At 34.3% G+C, this 22,304-nt stretch overlaps 2 protein-coding genes across 4 annotated transcripts in view; both read left to right on the top strand.

Moving 5' to 3' along the window:
• Positions 1-22,304, top strand: part of LOC138317395 (small ribosomal subunit protein eS19) — a 332,587-nt gene that overhangs the window by 113,110 nt on the left and 197,173 nt on the right. The window lies entirely within an intron of this gene.
• On the top strand, positions 610-21,177 carry LOC138317385 (beta-1,3-galactosyltransferase 1-like). 3 transcript variants are annotated; one of them, XM_069259011.1, is made up of 2 exons: positions 610-810; positions 18,081-21,177. In XM_069259011.1, exon 2 carries the CDS (start codon positions 18,267-18,269, stop codon positions 19,353-19,355), a length of 1,089 nt encoding a protein of 362 aa, XP_069115112.1. In that variant the 5' UTR covers positions 610-810; positions 18,081-18,266; the 3' UTR covers positions 19,356-21,177. The 3 variants fall into 3 exon arrangements, with proteins under 3 accessions (XP_069115112.1, XP_069115111.1, XP_069115110.1); XM_069259010.1 differs by lacking the exon at positions 610-810 and adding an exon at positions 7,456-7,677; XM_069259009.1 differs by lacking the exon at positions 610-810 and adding an exon at positions 7,711-7,948.

Genomic DNA, 22,304 nt, shown 5'->3' with positions numbered 1-22,304 from the left:
TCTGTAATGTGCAAATACGGAATAAAAATCTATATCGAATGAATAAGTCAATGAAAAATGATGACGTTGTTCTAAACGTATGATGTCGTTTTTACTTGTTGTGACGTCATTATGTAATATATGACGTCAAAATGTATGTCAATATGTAGGGGAGATATTATGAGACAGATTAGATTAAGTCTTGATTGAAATAAGAAAATGTTGCTTTTTGACGCACCTGCATCTGCCCAAAGTCGGTCTTGTGGCACGGAGCTCGTTAAACCAGAATATTATGATACAATGCTTAATTCCAAAATTAATTGTTGGAGCATTAAATGTGTTGCATTTAATTCCCTAGTTTAAGGTATAAAATTGTTGTCCTATTGAATTTCTATGTCTGTATTTTATTCATTATTTTATATTTATATTTTTTCATTTGTGGTACAATTTTTAACCTCCACTCATGCAGCGAAATAAGTCTGAATTTAAGACTGAGATAGCTAGCAAAATCGGTCGACCCCCATGTGATGATGGCTCGTGTCCTAGAATGACGTCATATATGACGAAACCTTTCTAAACTCATCGGGCGAGAAGTTCCGGATGTGACGAAACATGACGACACCTTTGACGTCATTATGATGACAGAACGGAAGGCCTGACATCTCCTCTTGGCAAATCTGAAGACAGGTGTCTGACTATGTATCAACCATATTTGCTGAATAAGACATTCGTTTTCTAAGTACCCAGCATGACTGCATAACAACAGAAGCATTGTTCGGTGTTAAAACTCCAGAATGAAGTTTCCATCCAAACGGTATTGGTCACATCAAGGTTAGTGATTTATTTTAATATTTAGAAGCCTGCAGGAGTATACTGTAAGGTTGACTGAATCTATATGTATATTATATATAGATATATACATGCACATGGTGATTCTATATGTATTATCAACTTCTATTCATACTGTATTATCTTATTATATTTACAGTCAGTGGTGAATTGATAGTATAAACCCCGTTGATTTCAACCAAAGGCTAGGTCACTCAATTTTATTTCTCGATAGATTGAGTATGTCACGCGCAATTTGGAGCCGCGCGGATGAATTTATGATGGTCCAAATCAAAAACTTTTGGTGTTTTCAGTACTGAACGTACGTTCGATGAACATATCAAAATAGGTTTGAACACATACATGTACGTGTGTAAATAAAAATGTAGAAAAGTTACATTGTTTATGTTACTACCGTACCTCTTTGAGCAATGCTTCCGTGCATATGATACATAAACAATGTTGTACAATGTACAGTTTTGCACATTCCGATGACGTCGCAATGTTTACATGTTGTGTGTCGGTGAGTCTGTGTTGTTCGCTACGACATGTAGGTCTAGATCTACATCCTATTTGTATTTTAACATCTTTGGTTGTACGCAAATGGATAATGAATTGTGTAAGCGTATGTAATCATACGAAGAAAAAGATTAAAACCAAACTGCTTTGAACCATGGTGTTTTTAACAACAGATAAATAAAACAATTTATAGTTTCATACCGGGAAAAACCCCAGATATATGCTTCATCAGACGGAACTCATTTTATTTGTATGTTCATTGATAAATTGGCGGGAATTTCCGCCACTTCGAGTGGCTGTTCCAAATGCCTGGCGGAACCAAACGACATAATTCAATTTTAGTCTTATAATCCCATAAACACTACTAAGGGTAAATTTTTGAGCTATGAAAATAATAGGTAAGACTGTAAATATAAGGATTAAAGTCTCTTTCTGGTGGTTCTATCGAAGGATAAAGTTGAATAGGGTATCGATATTTGTTTCATGGACTGCTTCGCGGTCCATTCCAAATATCGATACCCTACTCAACTTTATCCTTCGATAGAACCACCAGAAAGAGACTTTAATCCTTAAGTATTCATAAATATTCATATAGATCTAGTATAACGGAGGCCAATGGAATTTAATAGTTTCAAATAGTTCCCGGGAATATTATGTAACGATTACTGAATTCGTATACCGTTCCTTGTGTATGCTGGGTATTATTATTGACTTTAGGTCGGTCTGTAAATGGCGCCGGTTCCTCTTATTAATGTGAGAGTTACTTCCCTTATAACAGAATACTGTATTGTATTATTAGGAATCTAAGGAATGCTTGATTTTACTTACCATTTTTGGTGGGTTTTTTTAATATTTCACTTAATGTATTACTGTCATTAATCATATATGATTGAGATATAAGTTAATTCTCATTTATAAGATTAAATACCAATATATAATGTTATAAAGTAAAACCGTTACCAAACTGATACACTGTACCAGTGTATCTGCGCTACGTTTAATTATAACCAAGGGAAGTAACTCTGACAGCCTTCCTTAAAGTTATATGCCATAACTGGGCGAAAATTTTGACGCGTTTCTTTTTTCTTCATTAATCTATTGAAAATCATAATGTTTGGTGAATAAGGATGTGAAAATTATTCAAATGGACACACAATCATGTACAATGTCTTTTAAATATTAGTTACAACACAGAATATCCGCCAATACGCACCGTAAAATATATATATGTACGCACCGTAAAATATATATATGTAGACTATATTTAGATTGAAACATACCTAAAGTCATTTTATAATTACTAATAAAACTGTAAAAATGTGGAATGAAATTATAGACCACAACTTGTCTTCATAGTCTGACCGTATGTACTCATTTCATTGCATTGACTTAATGTAATTGAAATGGTTTTTGACAGTACTGTCAAAAATAATTTTCAACTCTTATTTGAAATTGTAAAATTATTTGTAATTTTTAAATGTTGGTAACTTTCGGAAGTGAATAACATATTAAAAGCTCTTCACGAGTATGGAGAATACGGCACATACAACTTGAACTTTGCACGGGATGGTATCTAATTTAGGATTTTGACGCTCTGTAAAGCGAACTTTCGTGATGAAAGAATACTTTTGCATTGTATGTCACACTCACTTATTTAAAGATGCTCCGCCGCTCACAAACAGTACTTTTTTCACTATCAAAAACAGGAACAGACGATTAAGTATTTTTCTTCAGTTACAAAAGTTATTTACCACCGTTGAAAAGTTTGAGCTTATAATTTTACTTCAATTGCATCCCAATCTGATTAAAATACAGATCCTTATTATCACTACGTTTGATAAGAGGATCTGACAATATCCCATTAGGGGTCATGTCCAGGTGACCTATGGAAATGGCCAATCAAATTGCTACTTGCAAAATTTTGACAGTGAATTTTAGGGACGAAATAGTTGTAAAAAACTGTCAGAGTTATTTTTGTTTACGTAGTCATCTCGCCCAAAGAGCACAATAAAGCTAATTGTATAAGTATACTGAGACGAAATATCGTTTTCAAAGGATGTGACAAGGTTTAGAAAATGTATCTTATATGAAGACCACGTGGTATAAAGGTCATCTTGACGTGACCTTTTATGGGATATTGTCAGATCCTTTATAAAACGGAGTGGGAATTAGGATCTGCATTTTAATCAGATTGATTGCATCCCGAAAAAGTTCCATGGCACTACGTCCTATATGAAATGCAGTACTGATTGCGCAAGCACCGAAAGCAAAATAACTCATTTTAGATTATTTTTTTTGTGTTAATTAGACATTAAGATACACTATTAAACACCGTCCAATTATTGTTCAAATGATGGATATCATTTATGATCTGTCGGCGGTGGAGCATCTTTAAATATACATATATATATATTTATTTGAAAAACTGAACTAAGGGGTCTAAAATTCTAGAATGGATTGGTAGGTCCCTTAAATAATCGATTCATGACAGCTGACAGCATCCTCGATACTCCAGGGGTTCCGATCACATTCGATCTCAACACATCGTAAGTGATCGGAACCCCTGGCGTATCGAGGATGCACGTACAGGGAGTAGTTATAATACTAAAGTCCATATATAGTTTTAGTTTATCAGTCCTAGTATCGCCCCATACCAGACGGTGTTATTAATGTTTAGATTGAAATTCGTAAAAAAAAAGTTTAGATATCCCCCTGTGGTATGATATATTAATGATAACTCAAGAATTTTAGAGTTTGAAATTTGGAATAATATATAATTATCTACATTTACATGTGCGGCTTTCAAGTATGTAACATTGTGTAGTCGGTCAAGCATATGTGTTTCTTATTTTACAATAGCATATGTACGTACATGTAAAGTAGTCTATTGGAAACCAATTTCTGTTTGGGTCATTGTATAACTACTAATTACATAGCCATGTTGTTAATTATGATACAGGATAAGTTCTAATGATTAACGATGTTTCCCTATGTTATACAGCAACTACATTGGTATAAACTGTTCCAGGTATTGGGTATCATACCCAAATATTGACATATGTTATTCCGATGTACTGCTATATTAACTCGCCAATAATCTCTGTACAGAGTCGATTCCTAAGACTCCAATAAACGTATCGTACCATCCACTCAATCTGCGTTGGAGTTCCACCCCGTAATAATGATAAAAAAGAAATGATGGAACTGATGAATTAATATCTCTATCAGGCCCAACCGGAGTGACCGAGGGGAGACAAATCACAACTGTATTATGTGTAATGCCAGATGTCGTTCAGGTTGTTTCGGGGCCCTAACATGGAAATAGTCGTTGTCATTAAAAACATATATATATAATTAATGGGCTCGAAAGTAGAATAAATAAAATTAATAATTAATACACAAACTATACATTATACTGTTAAAGTAAAATAAAAAAAACACCCTCTACACCACCGGTCGTGTACGTGTTGGGTGGATATTTTGATATATTAAAAATGAAACATTAATTGTATGCCCTGCAGGTAGGGCGTTGGAATTGTACCTGCTGCCCCTATAGCATGATAGTAAAAGGCGACTAAATTATCGTTTCTCTTCTTCCTAACTGTCATTATCTTTCCTAAAGCCTCCCTTGGCACCGCCTCACTTTTGGCCTTGAGTTGAGCGTTCGCCCCTATGAGGAAGGCTCTGGGTTCTGTCCCCTGGCCGAGACACACCAAAGTCTATAAAAGTGGTAGTTTCTTCTCCTGCTTAGAGCTCAGCATAGAGGGAGTTGGACGACTGGTTCGCCCGTTGTCAGTATAATGTGACCGGGTGGGGCGTATTGCTTGGTGTCTTCGGTGGCATGCTTTAGTGATATAGCACTATAAAACGGGCAACAGTTCCACTATACAAGAAGGCATAACATGAATATACCGCAGTGTCCCAAAACACGCACATCGAACAACATTCACGCAACAAACCGCATACATGGGAGGCCGTCCTTACATGACCATAGCTGTTAAAAGGCCGTTAATTAATTAAACGAACAAACAAAGTATGTTTTATTGTAATTTTACAAGTGTATTCCTGGTGAACCGTAAGCTTTAAAAAATAAAGAATTTAATAAAATCGCCATACTCCTCAAGCAACGCTACAATTAAAACGACCAAATAGTTTGAAAAAATTCCGCGAGTAAAGTTGCTAAAAGTCTATTCACTCCAAGTCTTCAGGGGGAAACAGCATTTACACCTAAATTAGGACAATTAAAACATTAAAGAATTAAACTTAATTCATTTCTTGAAATTTACGAATAAAATTCCATGGACTGTGTTATAACAAAAACAATTCATATGTGTATTTCTTATGTAGATTTTTTTCCGACACAGTCTCACCTATTTAAAGTTAATCACACAGTTGAAAGGGTTCTATATAACATGTATTTGTAGCCATCTAGTACCAAAATACCCAGTAGAACTATACAATTTTATAAGATTCTTTCATATGTGGATATGAAGAATAGGGATATTCTACCCGAGGGTCACAAAATGTAGTAAAACCCGAGGCTTGCCGAGGGTTTTGCAACATTTTATGATCCCGAGGGTAGAATATCCCTATCCTATCCACTTATGAAAGAGTATTTTTCTTTCATACCTCGACGCTTTATTGCAATTTTACAACTACAATATCCCTCCATTTTGAAATAAATTCGAGGAAATCCACGACTGGAAGTCAATTTCCCATACATGAAATATAAACCTGATATTTTCAACACAAACTCCGTTTGTGGCATCTTTTATAGTAAAACCAGTCAATTTTGTGAATTAAATGTAAAAAAATTTCCGAGGAAATAGAGATTTTGTTGACCCCGTGACGTCACGTCACGAGGCTTCATTGCATGGGTAGCCATGTAATACAGCCTCAGGCGACATGAGTGTATTGCCCTAGACCAGCCAGTATTACACCCGTAGGTATGAAAGAAATATATATAAATTAAAAAATGACACCGACAAAAAGTAAGACCACCGTTTTAAATCATCCACTTTTCTTTTCTATTCAGGTTTTTCTTAAATAAATGTACATGCAATGAAGCGACAAATGGACGAATATATCAAATATGAATATACTCTTTTGATCAGTATGAAAATCAATGTTTATTGTTGTGTTATATATATTAAAGAACCATATTAAAATGTCCTTTTATGAATTCATCATGTTTCGCTCCCAGTCCCTTGACTAATCCTATACAGAGTTGACAGATGTATTTTTTACTGTTTGTGTGATAAATATATTTAAAAATCAATAGAGCTGAGATGATTTGAAATTTGTGACAGTATGATTCCGGCACTTTGTCGTTAACATTAAAGGCTACACAATGGATAACGATTTCAAACGGCTGAACAAATAATAGCTCCATGATAATAAATATATTCACGTGCACTGAAGCGTGGTGAGATAAGAGTATTTTACAGGCATGGCGGAGGACGGTGGTAAGGGAAAGTACATGCCATGTTATTCAAAAGGCTTTAGCTGACGGTTAAGGGAGGTGATGTATATTTCATGTTCTCTGCTGGTATCCTGCCGCGATTTTAACATGTACTGCTAGTGATTATGCAGGACTTGTTGATTGATATTGTTATCAAAATGAAAATAAAATTTGATAAACTACCCAAGCCTTATAAAGCTGACGTTTTTGTGATTTTGGAAATGTGTCATGCCTTAGTTTTTTTTAATATTTTATTCCAGTAAAATATTTCAAGTCTCAAAACATATAATTGGTCATATGGTTTAATTAAAATGAAAGCTAATCAAAAGATGCTGTGCTAAAGAAAACCAAAACAACTGACTTTTTAAGTTTTGATATCAATCTACATCGGCTAGGTAATTATATATCATGCAATTGACTTATTTTTTTCTCTTGGGCCGTTCTTATATTCTATCGCGTCAAAGATTTATTTAAAATGAAATATTGTTGCTTATCTTTTATTATTTAAGGAGTTAAATGTACATGTATGTATGGTAAAACAAAACATATAATGTCACATCCATGTAAAACCTACAAAGAGGATGTACAACATTTTAGTTATTACGTAATTTGTTTGAGAAAAATAAGCCTCGTTATATATCGAGATTATATTAATTGAAAATAGCGACAGCATTAAATGACACATGTCAGGTCGGATTATCATTTTCTACTGGAGATTGGGAAATATAAGAATCCGGACACTGTTCTGTTCGGTATTCAGCGTGGATCATCTTTAATTCAAACAGGCGCATTAACTTTCAACTGAATAAGTCCAATATATCGCGATCGAATGGTTGTCGGCCTGTTGCCCGTATGGATATGACAGATGGTGGAATAGCCTCTGAGAGCAGGTAAAAATGATACAAGCTAGTCCGTATACCTGGCCAATAGCTTACACTATATCCTGTACCGTAATTTTCTTTTATTTAGTACTTATTCTCTAGGCATGGACCGCGTTCACAATAGCCTTTTATATCGGCGTGAACTAATCGGCCGCACTCGCTCAGTCGATACGGGTATAGACTTGGGTGGCTCTCGTTCACACAACTGTAGTTGCCATGGATATACCGTTTTATAGACAATGGATACTCGGGAAATCATGTGTTTTCAAGAATTTCAAAGGTAGGTTTTGAAGAAATTGTTAGAATACGTGTTGGTTAAACGTATGTATGTAGCGTATTTACAGTGACCATTTGTACAAGGTACACGTGTATATTGTGTGTGTGTGTATTAGCTATAGTAAAGCAAAGACCAGGACGTGTGTCCACTTGACATACCTCATTGTCCAGTTCATTTATATATGGACACAATTTTGTTAAAGTTCAATATATTCGTGAATACTGTCAAAGAGTAAGTGGGAAAACTAAGGTGTGGTTAATATGCATGTACATGTACCTTACGCAACGCATAAATAAATTACACATGTAATTATATCCGAGAACTCGAGCTCATTGACCTATGTCAGAATTCGTTAATCGATTACCCTGACCTATTGTATTTATATATAAATATCCCCTAACGATACGGTCAAGCTAAATGAGTCTATATACATTGATATGAACAACTTCTGAAATGCAGTCCTGAGCCAGGATGTAAGATCTTGATATGGTTGGCTAATTTAGGTTATACAATTATGTTACTGCTCTTTGTTTTCAAATATTCATGAATTTTATGTTTATTATGTAAATGTATACTATCTAATGTTATGTCCCAAAGCCAAGCCATACAGACTCAAACGAGCCCATCCGACTATTTATATATTTATATCATAACAACAAACGACTGCTGGGATGTGCTTCAGGTTTAAATTGGAGTTGTTTTTTATTTTTCATTCATAGAAAAAAGTAGAATACTAGAATTACAATTTATATCAAACCAGTTTAACAGTGCTTTGACATAAGAATCTCTCGTCAACATCGCCAACAAATTGATAGATTACATACGCCCTCTTGCTAATTGGAAACGTCATTAAAAAGATTATCCTTTCATTTATCTTTTCATTTCTGGTATTCTGATATTTCGGGATACGTAACATTGAACCTTATATATTATTGTATTTTCTCGATGACATGAAATGACTTCGCAGATAATTTCTGATATTTTGATACATTTTTGTGATGATTTTAGGTAATTTATAAGTACTGTTTTTACCTCATTGCCACCACAAATAACATTACATTACATTACATATATCATATTTGATATTTTGTTTAATATTTTTATTTATGGGGCTGGTTTGCCTTTGACGATTGTTGGTTTGTCATATACAAAAAAATGTAATCTAAAACCATGACAGGTTCAATTTCTTCCAAGCTTTCCCAGAAGATCTACTTGGTAGTATTATTTTAAAGAATATTGAACTACGAAGAAATCCTGGGTAATGGCTAGAAGTGGCACATGACCGTCCCACTGGTGTCCAATTACCGATTATAATTTAGCAAGAGACCGGTGGCAGATGTTGACAAAATGTATGAAAACTATTTCGATAGATGCAGGTCGTTTAGGAGAAATTTATTTGTTTTTATGTGCAAAGGTCTTAACAGCAGCAAGAATAGTGTTTGGACGGTTTTATTTTTGAGCTGTTTTAGTTACTGTTAGATGCTGAGGTGTGTTTCTCCATAATAATCCTTACCCTTACATTGTGGTGTTGACTCGACGAACCATTCCACCGACAATACTGAACAGGACACATTTCTCGATAAATCTATTAAAATAATCATATTTTATGGCAATAACCCTACCGACCAAACGACTATGGAATATATAAACGATGGTGATTAAACAAGAGGATAGAACCAAGGATATAACATATTCTGTGCCAACATCCTGAAATTTAAGTCTTTTAAATATTTTTTCCACTGACCTCAGACTCATTAAACCTACCGTAGCTGTTGTCTTGGAAAATTTCTAAATGAACTATATAATATTTTTAGTCGTTGCAATAACATTAATAACAATAAATCGCCAGTCAACATTTTTTTGCTGTTATTGAGAGCGGCTGCTTGGTCAGTAGTAATAATTGTTATATCACTCGATATTATGAATTATATCGATTGATTTATGCTGTTGATTTCATCTTATTTTGTTTGTTTGTTTGCCTGTTTGAATTTTTAACGTCCTATTAACAGCTATGGTCATGTAAGGACGGCCTCCCATGTATGTGGTTTGTTGCGTGTATGTTGTGCGAGGTGTGTGTTTTGGGAGACTGCGGTATATTCATATTGTGTCTTCTTGTATAGTGTAACTGTTGCCCTTTTTAAAGTGCTATATCACTGAAGCATGGCGCCGAAGACACCAAGCAACACACCCCGCACGGTCACATTATACTGACAACGGGCGAACCAGTCGTGCCACTCCCTGTATGTTGAGCGCTAAGCAGGAGCAGAAATTACCACTTTTAAAGACTTTCGTGTGTCTCGGCCAGGGGACAGAACCCAGAGCCCTCCTCAAACCTCTTCACACCTTAGTATCGTCTTTGTAGTCTTATCAAAATAATGATATCAGTATCATGTGTGTATAATTAACAATTAAAGGATGGTTAGATTGCATTTATTGGCGATATAAGGTCGAAAATAGGCGCTAAATTATTTATCTGCCACCAAGATTGCATTTATATTTCCAATAAATGCAATCTAACAATCTATGCAAACCTTTAATTGTTATATTAATATTTTACTTCCTAGTTCAAAGTAAAACATAATTTATATAATTAGATGCGAGTGAACATTTGAATTTCCCGCTTCTGCCATTTAATCTCAACAGCCAAGTTCAGTGTGGTAAAAAATAGTCCCTATAGAAAATTGAAAAGATAACAAAATTTTAATATTTTTCAATAGCTTTCAGTTTACTTTCAATTATCCAGAAATTTAAAAGATGTTTTCATAAGTTTCATAACCAAAATCGTTCATTCAACTACAATGTCAATTTTCCCGCGCGGACTAACATGGTGTCAGTAAACAAGACCCATATTAATTTATGTAGATATTATTATACCAAGTCTAGGCTGCATTTATTGGCTCATAAATTATTAGAGTAATGTGAGTCGCAGTGGCAAAATGTAAATATATTGCTGTAAAAATCGCGTGAAGGCTTCTTTAGACTTTCTTTCCGTTTCTAATCCATAACAACACTCTCTCTCTCTCTCTCTCCACACACACACACACACACACACACACACACACACACACACACACAACACACACACACACACACACACACACACACACACACTTCATCCCTCCCTCATAGACATATCATTTACGTCCATCTATGAACATGCCTTAGTTTCTTAAGAATAGAGTTCTTTGAAGATCTATATATATATAGATTTACAAAATTAAAATATAAAAAAACCATTATAATTATGTCTAACTGCTTTAAATGCAAGACAATTTATGCACAATGCTAACATCGTGCAACGCATAAAAAAATCGTTTGGAGATAATTGTCTATGTCTATACTTAACTCATCTATCCCTGGAGACACATTTGAATTCTTCTAATTTAAAGTATGGAACAGTTCATTGTGAATTTTCAGGGATGAATAACTTAAGTGTGTTAGTCCAATTACTGCACCATTATCTAATTATCAATTCATGTAACAAAACTGTATTTAAAATCAGATAATGTTTTTCTGTTGTATACAATGTCTTTGAGATTTAATATTCTCGTAACTCCTCTTTTGATCCCTTCAGTTATTTCCCAAGTCACTCTAGACATGTCTAGACATTCGAGATTTCTTTATTTACACACTCGAGATTTCAAAATGAAGGTATACAAGATGAAATTGAATATGGCTTGAACTACATGGCATCAACTTTCGACCTTTCTGAATAATGTAAATATTTTAGTGCATAGCACTCCAGATATGCATCCCTGTGTGTATATTAACATTTTGTTTTTCGAGGCAGTTGATATGGAATTCCATGCAAAATCAATAGGGACATGATTTGCCAATGTGTCCCAAATTTTCAGCATTATACCTCGTTTTTTTGTTGCTACGTGGGACATTTGCCAGCCACTGAGCAAAGGTCGAAGGTTCTTCCTAGTGTATCACGAATTCCTTCTCATTCACAAGCCCGTCGTGTGTCTGTACTGATATTAGGTTTCTCAGGATCATCCAGTATTTATGTCTGTCAAAAAATAGTTCGATATTATTGACCCGAACTCTTCAAAAATTTAAACCAGTAATGATTTATATGGTGTTTACACACAGTTGTTTGTGTACATATTCTTTCACATTCGTATCAGGTACCAATACTATTGCCATGAATTATAATATTATAAGAACATGGTTTTAGATCAGTGTTACAACAACAGCCGATCGAGGATCTAAATATTTAACCAGATATTGATTTCTCTCACTTCAGTATTTCGTCACGGTGTTTGAATTTGCTGAAGTTGCCTTTGATTCAGCAGTTATTTATTTCAAATTCTCTATCAGTTCATGATCAACGGTAGCCTTCATTAGCATTTGTGGGTATGGGGAATTTCCACACGAACCCTTGTCGGTTTTGCTCAGGGTCCTTTTCCCAAAATAGCTGGCAAAACCCCTGAATATTCAACAAGTAATTACTATTACTACCATAGAAAGACGAAGTAAAAATAAACATCGTACATACATATCTCTAGTAATAGCTATAACAAATCATTTTATCTTACCTGATACCTACGCCGAATGAGCATATATTTTCATGAGAAACTTGAGAAGGCATGTTCAAAATGTATTTGATATTAGACTGGAGTCGAATATTTACACAAAGATCGTCTTGACAGTATATGATAATTGGAGATATAAAGAAAATAATGTTCCGAAAACATGGTTTGATTTTCGTGCATACAAATAGCTGGCAGTAGGAGGGCGTCGTTTAAATATCTGAAACCAAATCTAGGCTTTATGATGTAAATTGATGGTTGGGTGGAAGGGATGAAATTCTACCCCGCTAGAGAATAGATATATACTACAGAAACCACACAGAGGACGTTCGGCTATACAGTAATATGGTTTCCCTTACTTCACTCAACCATGTCATTCTTTGGCGGTCTCCTTAAAACAGGCTTACTTGGACGTGATATATATATCATCTGTTTCAGTGAGTGTTTACATTTCCGGATTTTGCTTTTTGCGTTAATTTTAATTATGTACATTTTACAGTTTACCTCCCTGAGATATACAACCAAACACTATAAAAGCCAACTTTTAATCCGTAATCGGTGGTTTTTCTCCGGGTTCCCCAGTTTTCATCCAACATTAAACCTGGCACGTCCCTATATGACCTGGCTATTAATAGGACGTAAAACTTCGTATAGTGTTTATGCAAATGAATGACAAGAACATTCACGGTCAATCTATGACACATGTGGGTATGCTTATTATTGGAAGTGGTTTTGAATAGCTATATTTTGTACATTGTATATACGACTGCACTATTCCTGTTCATCGTTCACCTTTTTGGTACTTCTAAAGTTGACTACGTTAGGAATGCATACTGTACAGTTGTTTATAGTATAACAGAATTGTTTTGATTATGTTTTTTCTTGGTATCATTTTGTGAGACAGATTGAAAAATATTTGAATTCCGTTTTGAGACATATGTTTTACTCGAGTTTTCCCAGGGCGACAAAAAGAGAAATATAGAAAAGTGGAATGATTTGGACTGTTAAAATGTACTAGGATACAATATGCATGATTCCAGAACGAGCAGCGATTCCAGTACTGGCTCATCTGTTTGCTTCTAGGAAGATGCTTTAAAATATTTAACATATTTTAGTAATGCTTGCGTGTGTTCGGTTATTGCGACTTGGCTCATCAGAAAGATGCATCCGCACTGGATTTATTCTTTGTCTCCTTTTCTTGACCCGGAATCATGATCCTGGACAGACCCTAATTTTTCTTTGTCTGAAATCCTTTTCTTGACCCCGCACTGGACAGACCCTATTTATTCTTTGTCTGAAATCCTTTTCTTGACCCCGGAATAATGATCCTGGACAGACCCTAATTTATTCTTTGTCTGAAATCCTTTTCTTGACGCCGGAATAATGATCCTGTACAGACCCTAATGCCTCATTATGAACATTTAGAAACAGATCACATGAACAATAACCCGCGATCGATAAATGCGGACTACTAATGCATGGATGCCGTCATTAGTATACGTTCATTGGGTGATCGTGTGAACGTTTAAAAGAACACTGAGATTGCATCTATTGATTTGTTTACATCTTAGAACTTAAACAATACTTGGAATATTTAGCAATGAATAAATTATCCAAAATTATCATTTCTTTTTTAAATTGAAAGAAACTGCATGTATATGTCGTGATACTTCAAAGTTATTTTTTCTTCACTAAACCAGTATAAACCTATATCAGCATTTTAATCTTTTATAACTAGCCACTTTCTAGTCTTCAATATTGGACCAGGTGTGCTATGTACAGTGTCAATATACTACGCACAATGTACCAAAGCGGTAGAATATAACCTGGTGTCAGCACATGAGAATAGAATATATTACCTCTGAGTCTAAGTGAACTATTCCTGAAGTATAAAATTTCCATTCTAAACAAAATATTCAACAGTGTCAAATCACATACTGCGTAGTATCATCTTACTACCTAACACAAATATTATCCATAGCCAAAATACAGGGAATTTATTACATCATGCTTTTATATCAAGATGTTTGGACAAATTAATCAAAATAACTGGGATTGTTTTTCATCTTCCGCTTGACGTAGTATATCCTTATTTAACGGTTGGAATACTAAGGTGTTCTGTCTGGAATGCTTGTATTGTTTTGTGGTAATTATAAATCACAATGGTTTTTACACGAAGTCAACAAAACACTGTAAAACGCCCTATAGACTATTTAACTTTGGGCCCGATACACACTGTTTTAATGTGATATCGTGACAATGTTCATAGAGGCTCCATTGTGTAAGTATGCCGCCAAACATTGTACGTGCAGTTACCCACGGTTATGACTGGTGACCCGTGAACTCAACCGTACAAGGAAGTTGACAGCAAATACCAGATTCAGCCTTTGGAACAACAAAGCCAGGTCTACTACCAATTGTGGCTGATGGCAGAAATTATCTAAGATTGTCAAAATCTAATGACATATTTCGAATCCCTTAATGAGAATTTTATACAATCTACAAAGCTCAAAGACAAATAGTCTTTTCTTTTGAGAATACTAAATGCTTAAGATATCTTATGTGGAATATGTTTCAATAACCGGTTTTTTCAATTAACATATAAAATACCTGTAATCATAGACACACATTTAAGCTGAACCATCAATAGGTAGTAAGTAATACATTGTAATTAAAAGGTTATCAAGAGAAAACGATGTGGTATGAACTACTAAAAACGACCTGCTATTTTCAGACAATTTGTAATTCAATAAATACAGTCTTCAAAAATTTATTCCTGCAAAAACAAGTCGAGCTTTAGGTTAACCAAAGAAAATATAATGCAAGTTACTTGTAATAGTAATGAATACATTAAAAAAACATAGAACCATTGTAACATTTATGATGACAGAGCTGTTATAATTTTGACCACACACTACATCAATACGGGTGATTTCGCGCACTTATAAACACACAATATTCTTATAAATATGTTGCTATTGTCTACCTAGACTACCTAGAAATAACAAGACAATTGTAGTGTACGTTGCCTCAATGAATTTCCAATTAATATTTCACTGAATCCAGATTGGTAAAGAGTTGTTATTTTGAGTTTATGAAACTACACAAAAATCTGTTTCATATTTTACTTTAGAATGATATTCATTTCAAGGTGAACTAGTCTAGGGTTTGTTTATATAACTTGTTTGCTTGTTTGATTAATTAACGGTCTATTAACAGTCAGATTCATGTAAGTACGGCCTCTCATGTATGCGGTGTGTAGTGTGTATGAAGTACAGGGCGTGTGTTTTGGGAGACTGCGGTATATTCCTATGTGTTTTGTATTAGTGCAGGTGTTGCCCGTTTTATAGTGCTATATCCCTGAACCTGCTGCCGGAGACAACAAGCAACACACCCCGCCCGGTCACATTATACTGACAACGGACAAACCAGTCGCACCCCTCCCTTAATGCTGAGCGCTAAGCAGAAAAGCAGAAACTACCACTTTTTATAGTCTTTAATATGTCTCGACCAGGGGACAGAATAACGAGCCTGCCGCACAGGGGTATAACTAATTTGATATTTAAAAATCAATAATTTCAATTAATTCTAACGTATATAAAGAACATTTAGAAAAGAAGAGTGACTTAACATTTGGGAAATCGCTTTGCTATCTACCCTAGCTCTCCACCGTTGAACAGCAGTTATCTGATATGCGGTCCAGAAGGGTATACATATGGCATGTAGGCATCTCAAATAACCTTTCGCTATTTAATGTTTAGCTTATTAACGTCTATATCATGTAACCGGGCGGAGAGGTTTGATAGTGTTAAGAAATTCAGAAAATTTCAAACGCCGTTCCGATAAACATGTTGTGTTGAATAAATTATTAAAGGGACAATTCAGTCTAAGAGAACATTAAAATTTGTACATATATCGGAAAAAAACACAGTTCTAATGGAAATTAGATCAGTCGGTTTTACTGTGATATGCCTGAAAAGCCCATGGTGGTGACATGTATGTAAAATGTTTAAACTCGCTCGCTGTCCGCCATTACACACTGTGGTCGAACTTCTTGTATGCCTAACCCTGTCCCTTGCTCGTAGAGCAATGCAACTTTTGTCTAAAACTGCTCAGATCGCTCTGACAGTAGTGTGTTTACCTTATTAGGTGAATTGTCTTGCCTAAAAATAATTTTATCACCTTCTCAGTGGTTATGCAGTTCATTTGTTTAACGTGCGTGACTTTGGCTCGGGTATGGGTACAGCGTCCTTATTGTACCTGCTTAATCGTATTGATCAACGATTTGATATTTCAGCGATATTAATTAAAATACTTAACAATGTCGTGGGATTGGTCAATGTTTTACGTTATATGTTTCGTAAGAAATGTAGATCAATACATTTATGCTATATTTTGCTTATTGGTTATGTAAAAGAATTAGCCTGAGTGAATTGTCTCTTTAAACAATTCGTTAAAAAGAGATGTATGGTAAAACATAGCTACTAAACCAATTTAAAGTTGAAAGACTTATGGACGTCAACGTGTTTATTTAGGATCCTCAATGAGCAATGAGCGATCATTTAATTCGATTTCTTATCATAAGTGTTTATTTATGCGAGAAATGCGTGATGGCGAACAAAAACTTAAGATTCCAGATGAGATTCATAAAAGCTCATATCAAATTAACACATTTAAGGTACTTTTTATCACTTGACCTCAACAACCTACGTTCTGAAGCATTTCAACCTTCAATCATGTTGTGAAACTCCAGCGGAGGCAGCCATTATATTACTTCGGGTTTTTTTAGACATCAAATTATTGTTACCTGACGTAACGTCATTGTTGACAATGATTTTCTGTCTGCCACAGCCAATGGAAATCTCTCCAGGTTATATTATACTTTTATGAAAAGAATCAAATTTATTTCAGCGGTCTTTATCAGACATTTGATCCATGCAGATGCGTGTATAAATATAATGGTACACAGATAAACATGTATCGTTGTTCTACCCTTCCGAATGACACATCTGACAGTAAAAATTAAAATTATTAAAAAAACTATTAATATTTTCTCAAAGTGAAATAGGTGTTGTTTGTTATAGGGAGAAAGAATCTCAGAATTTTTATGTTTAATGCTTTTGTTTAAAAACATTTAATTATTGATAAGTTTATGTATTCTTTTGGTTAGAAAGTTTTGGATATTTTTCTAAAATGAGCATTTATTCACTTCTTTCCTTCTTAAAATTTCATCTAATTAAAATATTATTTAATGTTTCATCGCTCTACATTAATGAAATTTAGATAATTTCTTGATAAAATCTTATGATCTTTGATTTTGTTGATGTTATCTGGATATTTTTTATCAATTTTGATTTTTTTTCTGGGGGCAAATCTCATATATTTCTTTCCTATACGTTTTTATCAGTATATGATATCTTGATAGATGAATCCAAACATGTATTTACAGGGAATGCTTATACATGTGGTTCAAATGATTTCATTTCATGGAGAGTATTTAAATGGTTTAAAATGAATGTTTAATTCTATTCGTTCATTGTTCGTTAATTTGAATTCTAATGTTTCACATTTGAAACTCTAATGATTTTTTTATTATTCAGATTAAGCATGCTTTACTGGGATTTAAACCTAACCCACAGAACGATGATCCCCAATCTACGGCCCAACCTCACTCTAGAGACCTAAAGACGGGGCAAGACCTAAGACGTGCCAACACGATTGTGCAGGAAGTCGACCTGCTTGAAGTGGAGAAAACGGGTTCAAACAAAATTTAAAGAGAAATCAACATGTCCGATCTACAGAGCATGATGAAGAATAGTGGTATGATTATGATTTCTCAATTACAGAAGAAAATTCGCCCTCGGCAGCTATTTGCAATAATATGCATAATGAGTTTTATAATGTTTATTATTCATGCACCAAGTTTATTTCCTGCTAAAAGAAGACGTTCTTTTGTATCGACCAACACGGAGGCCTTAAAATACCGCCCAGAACAGTGTTATAACTGTAACATACATGACTTCCAACTTCTCATCAACAGTGAAAACATCTGCCAGACGACCCTTGCGTCTCCTGGAATACATATCCTTATTCTTATCTCCAGTGTCCATAAAAATCGGGCACAGAGAGACATGTACAGGGATACGTGGCTAACATACACAAAGAACAATACGGCAGACATCCGATACGCCTTTATATTCGGTAATCGCAATGATACGGAGGCCAATACAGCATTACTGGAGGAAAGTAAACTCTACAATGATATTCTACAAGAGGACTTTTATGATTCCTATACTAATTTATCGATAAAAACAATGATGGCGTTTAAATGGGCTTCTACGCATTGTGCGCATGCGCAATATCTAATGAAAACTGATGATGACATGTATGTAAATATTCCTGGTGTTAAAAAGGCCATAAAAGACAATTGGAAACAGCTTCAAACATCTATAGGAGGCAAGTGTTTCTTTCAAGCAGATCCTGTGCGTGATCTGCAGTCTAAATGGTACGTGTCATACCAGTATTATGCCAAAAAGTTTTACCCGGGATACTGCTCTGGGACAGGTTACGTTACAAGTATGACCATGGTAACCGACGTTTTCAAAGTTTCAAAACATGTACCATTTTTCTACCTGGAGGATGTATTTGTTTCTCTCTGTGTTGAACGGATAGGTAAACAGCTTCTTAACATTGATGGATTTAATAGTGGAATAGTTTCTCCTATCAATAGTAAGGTATATAAAAGTGAGGATTTCCGAACGGCTCATCGTGTAGCACCGAAACTTCTTCTTAAACTTTGGAACGATGAGTGCCAACAAAAACGAGAAATAAAACCAGATGAGATTGGTGCTGATAAGACCTGGACTGACTGTTAGTAATATTCCGTCTTTGCATGTTACAGAGTTAGCTCCCTTGCGGGAAGATATCGATTGTTACGTCATTATTTGTCATTATTTTGTGAGCACAATTCATGTCGCTTTCTCTGAAACGTATGACGTTACGTTCGCAAACACATGACGTCACAATCAATACCTACCGGCATGGACAGATAACTCTGTAATATGCAAATACGGAAAACTGTAAAAGAACTGATTTAGGCACAATCAAATTTTATGACAAACTTGACATTGAACAGGTTAGCGCAATATAGATTAATAATTGTCGTACTAAATTATGATAATACATGTACTTTTAGCACAAAATATCTAGTGCGAAAAGCCTGAAAATATCATTAGCACTAAAATATGTACATTTGCATTATCTTTATTTTAATATTTCAGAGCATCATTTGAATTGTTTGTATAAAAAATGCATCAGTATTGTCTATTTTGTCTGTATTGTAAGCAGTATCTATATAATCAATTTTCATTTGCATCTGCACGATACCAAAGCACAAGGTCGCCTTGTTTTTCTTTCTGATGTTTATTCCATTTTGCGAAACTGTGATGGTGCTAATCATGATAACTACTAATATTCATATATACTGATATGAGTCCATATCCCCCTTGTGATAGTACTTATCTGTAACCACCTACAGTGTAGTATGGAAACAGAATTATATTTTCCCTCAGGCTGATTAATGATGAAAACAAATCCTACATACTGTGGTTGATGCTATAAATTTTTACAGATAACATTGAAATAAGACTGTTGTCAGGATCCCATTTAGATGGTAGTCTATTGTAGAAAGTCTAGTTACATCAGAATGACGGCGTTTTACTTATTTGTAGTTTATTGCCAGACCAGGTTACCTAAGGAAGCCGCCTAGCGTTAGCTGTTTGCTCATTTGTTACCTTTAATCAATGATTCAACAACTTTCTTTAAACAAACGCTAAAAAATCAACACAACATCGATGTGCTTACTGCTTTTCAATGAATTCTTCCAAATTCTTATTGGTTTTTCAGTTAACGTTTAGCGGAAGAAATATATTGAAATCACATGTTTATGTTTAGCTATTTTAAACTTTGCTGAAATCAAAATCAAATTCCATGTGCAATTGTTGGTGGTTTACTTGTTTATTCGATACGTCTTGATTGATATATTGATTGATTAATGCGTCTTAAGGTCCTTGTGACAGTTATAACAAAGCATAGGACGCGATACATTCTGTGGTATTTACATGTTCAGATGAGGTATAAAAGCATGACTCGGCTTATTAGAATTTCAATACGTGTATATTTCTGCATGAACAATCTCTATATATATTTTTCAGTATTGTTGCCGTTCAGTGCAATGTAGGAGTAATATTTTATACTTGTGTGTTTGTTATCTATACAGATGTAATCATAATAGCTAACATCACCATTACAATAGAAATTTTATATGTATTCTGATTTAATAAATTTGATATTTGTTTGTCATTTTGGTACATATTACTATCATTGAATTAGATTGTGATATGTGATTCCCGATTTCCTGAAGCAGATACACGTAAACAACTATCTATGATGACCCTCTCTTTCGAAAATATGTGCAATTAATATACGTAGATATCATAAAAAATATGAAGAAAAGGAATAAAATCATAAAGAATACTGTTTTAGGGAAATGGGTACATTACATTCCATAGTCGTGCACATACATGTACGTGTAGTTTGTAGTGATGTTAACATCGGTCGCTTGTTTTCTATTGTGAAAAAGATTCAAAATCTTCTATGTTTGATATGTTCACTTATATAAAATTCGTTTCATAATACTGTTAAAATGTTTGTGATTTATTTCGTGGTGCTTGTCATTTGCATTGATGTTGGTTCTGTCTACGTCTTGACAGAGTGTATATAACATTAATTTGTTTAAAATGATGGCACTGCATCAGTATGTACACTTATAATCCTGATGCAAACACCAAGTATCCTATTTCGTTTCATTTTCATTGATATGAAAATTAAGAAAGTCAGGTTTCCAAACAATTAAGCACTATCGTGAATTGGGATATTTTGGATGTGGTCATATTTTGGCGTATTTCGCGTTTACCACAAAAGCGGCAAAATTTAACATACCATTTTAACTGCGTACTTATTTTTTTGTATTGTTTTAGATAAGACCAATACATCTACATGTGATTGATCAATTAAGTGAACATTTACTCCCGGGTAATTTAGTTACTCAATCGTTATGTAAACATACCAATATTTCAAGAGGTTGTCTAACTATTGATATGGCTTCAAATCAAATCACATCACTTTTTCATTGTAGAGGGGTCTGTGCGTCGAAATGTATGTATGTATGTATGTATGTATGTGAGGGTGAGGGTGTGTGTTTGTGAGGGTGTATGTACGTATGTATGTATGAATGTATGTATGTATGAATTATGTATGTCTGTATGTATGTATATACAGTGTTTATTGCATGTTTGCATGCATGTAAACGTATGGTTGATAAGTGTGTACTGTATGCATTTGTTAAAAGTTTATAATGTATATTGTGTAGGTGTATGTGTTGAAGTAGAATAGATAAAATTCAGTTTAAAAAAAAAGAAAATTTGCTGTTAGCTGGTGGTTAAGTGATTCTCTGCTGCTCTGAGTGAAAGAAAAAAAGAATTCCCTATTTTGATATCACGATAAGGTTATTCTCTGATTTTTTTCCTTATAGAAATATGAAAAATAAAATAGACCAATTCATATTTAGTATGAAAATGAAATATAAATATGTTTCACTGTGACATACTACCAAAAACTATGTAAGCCAACGTTTAATCTGTGTTATTGTAAGTTTTAGTATTAAATCAAAGACAAATTAACAATTACCAATTACAAGAACCAGGAACGGCTAGAGAAGCGTTGCTATTGGATAACCAATTAGATAACATTTTCAGGAAGCTTTT

Source organism: Argopecten irradians, chromosome 3, assembly GCF_041381155.1.
Source record: "Argopecten irradians isolate NY chromosome 3, Ai_NY, whole genome shotgun sequence".
NCBI lineage: Eukaryota > Metazoa > Mollusca > Bivalvia > Pectinida > Pectinidae > Argopecten > Argopecten irradians.
The sequence above is the reverse complement of the archived record's forward strand: the minus strand, read 5'-3'. Positions and strand labels throughout refer to the sequence as shown.

Coding starts and splice junctions, on each gene's coding strand:
- LOC138317385 (XM_069259011.1), top strand. CDS start 18,267: ATGTCCGATCTACAGAGCATGATGAAGAATAGTGGTATGATTATGATT.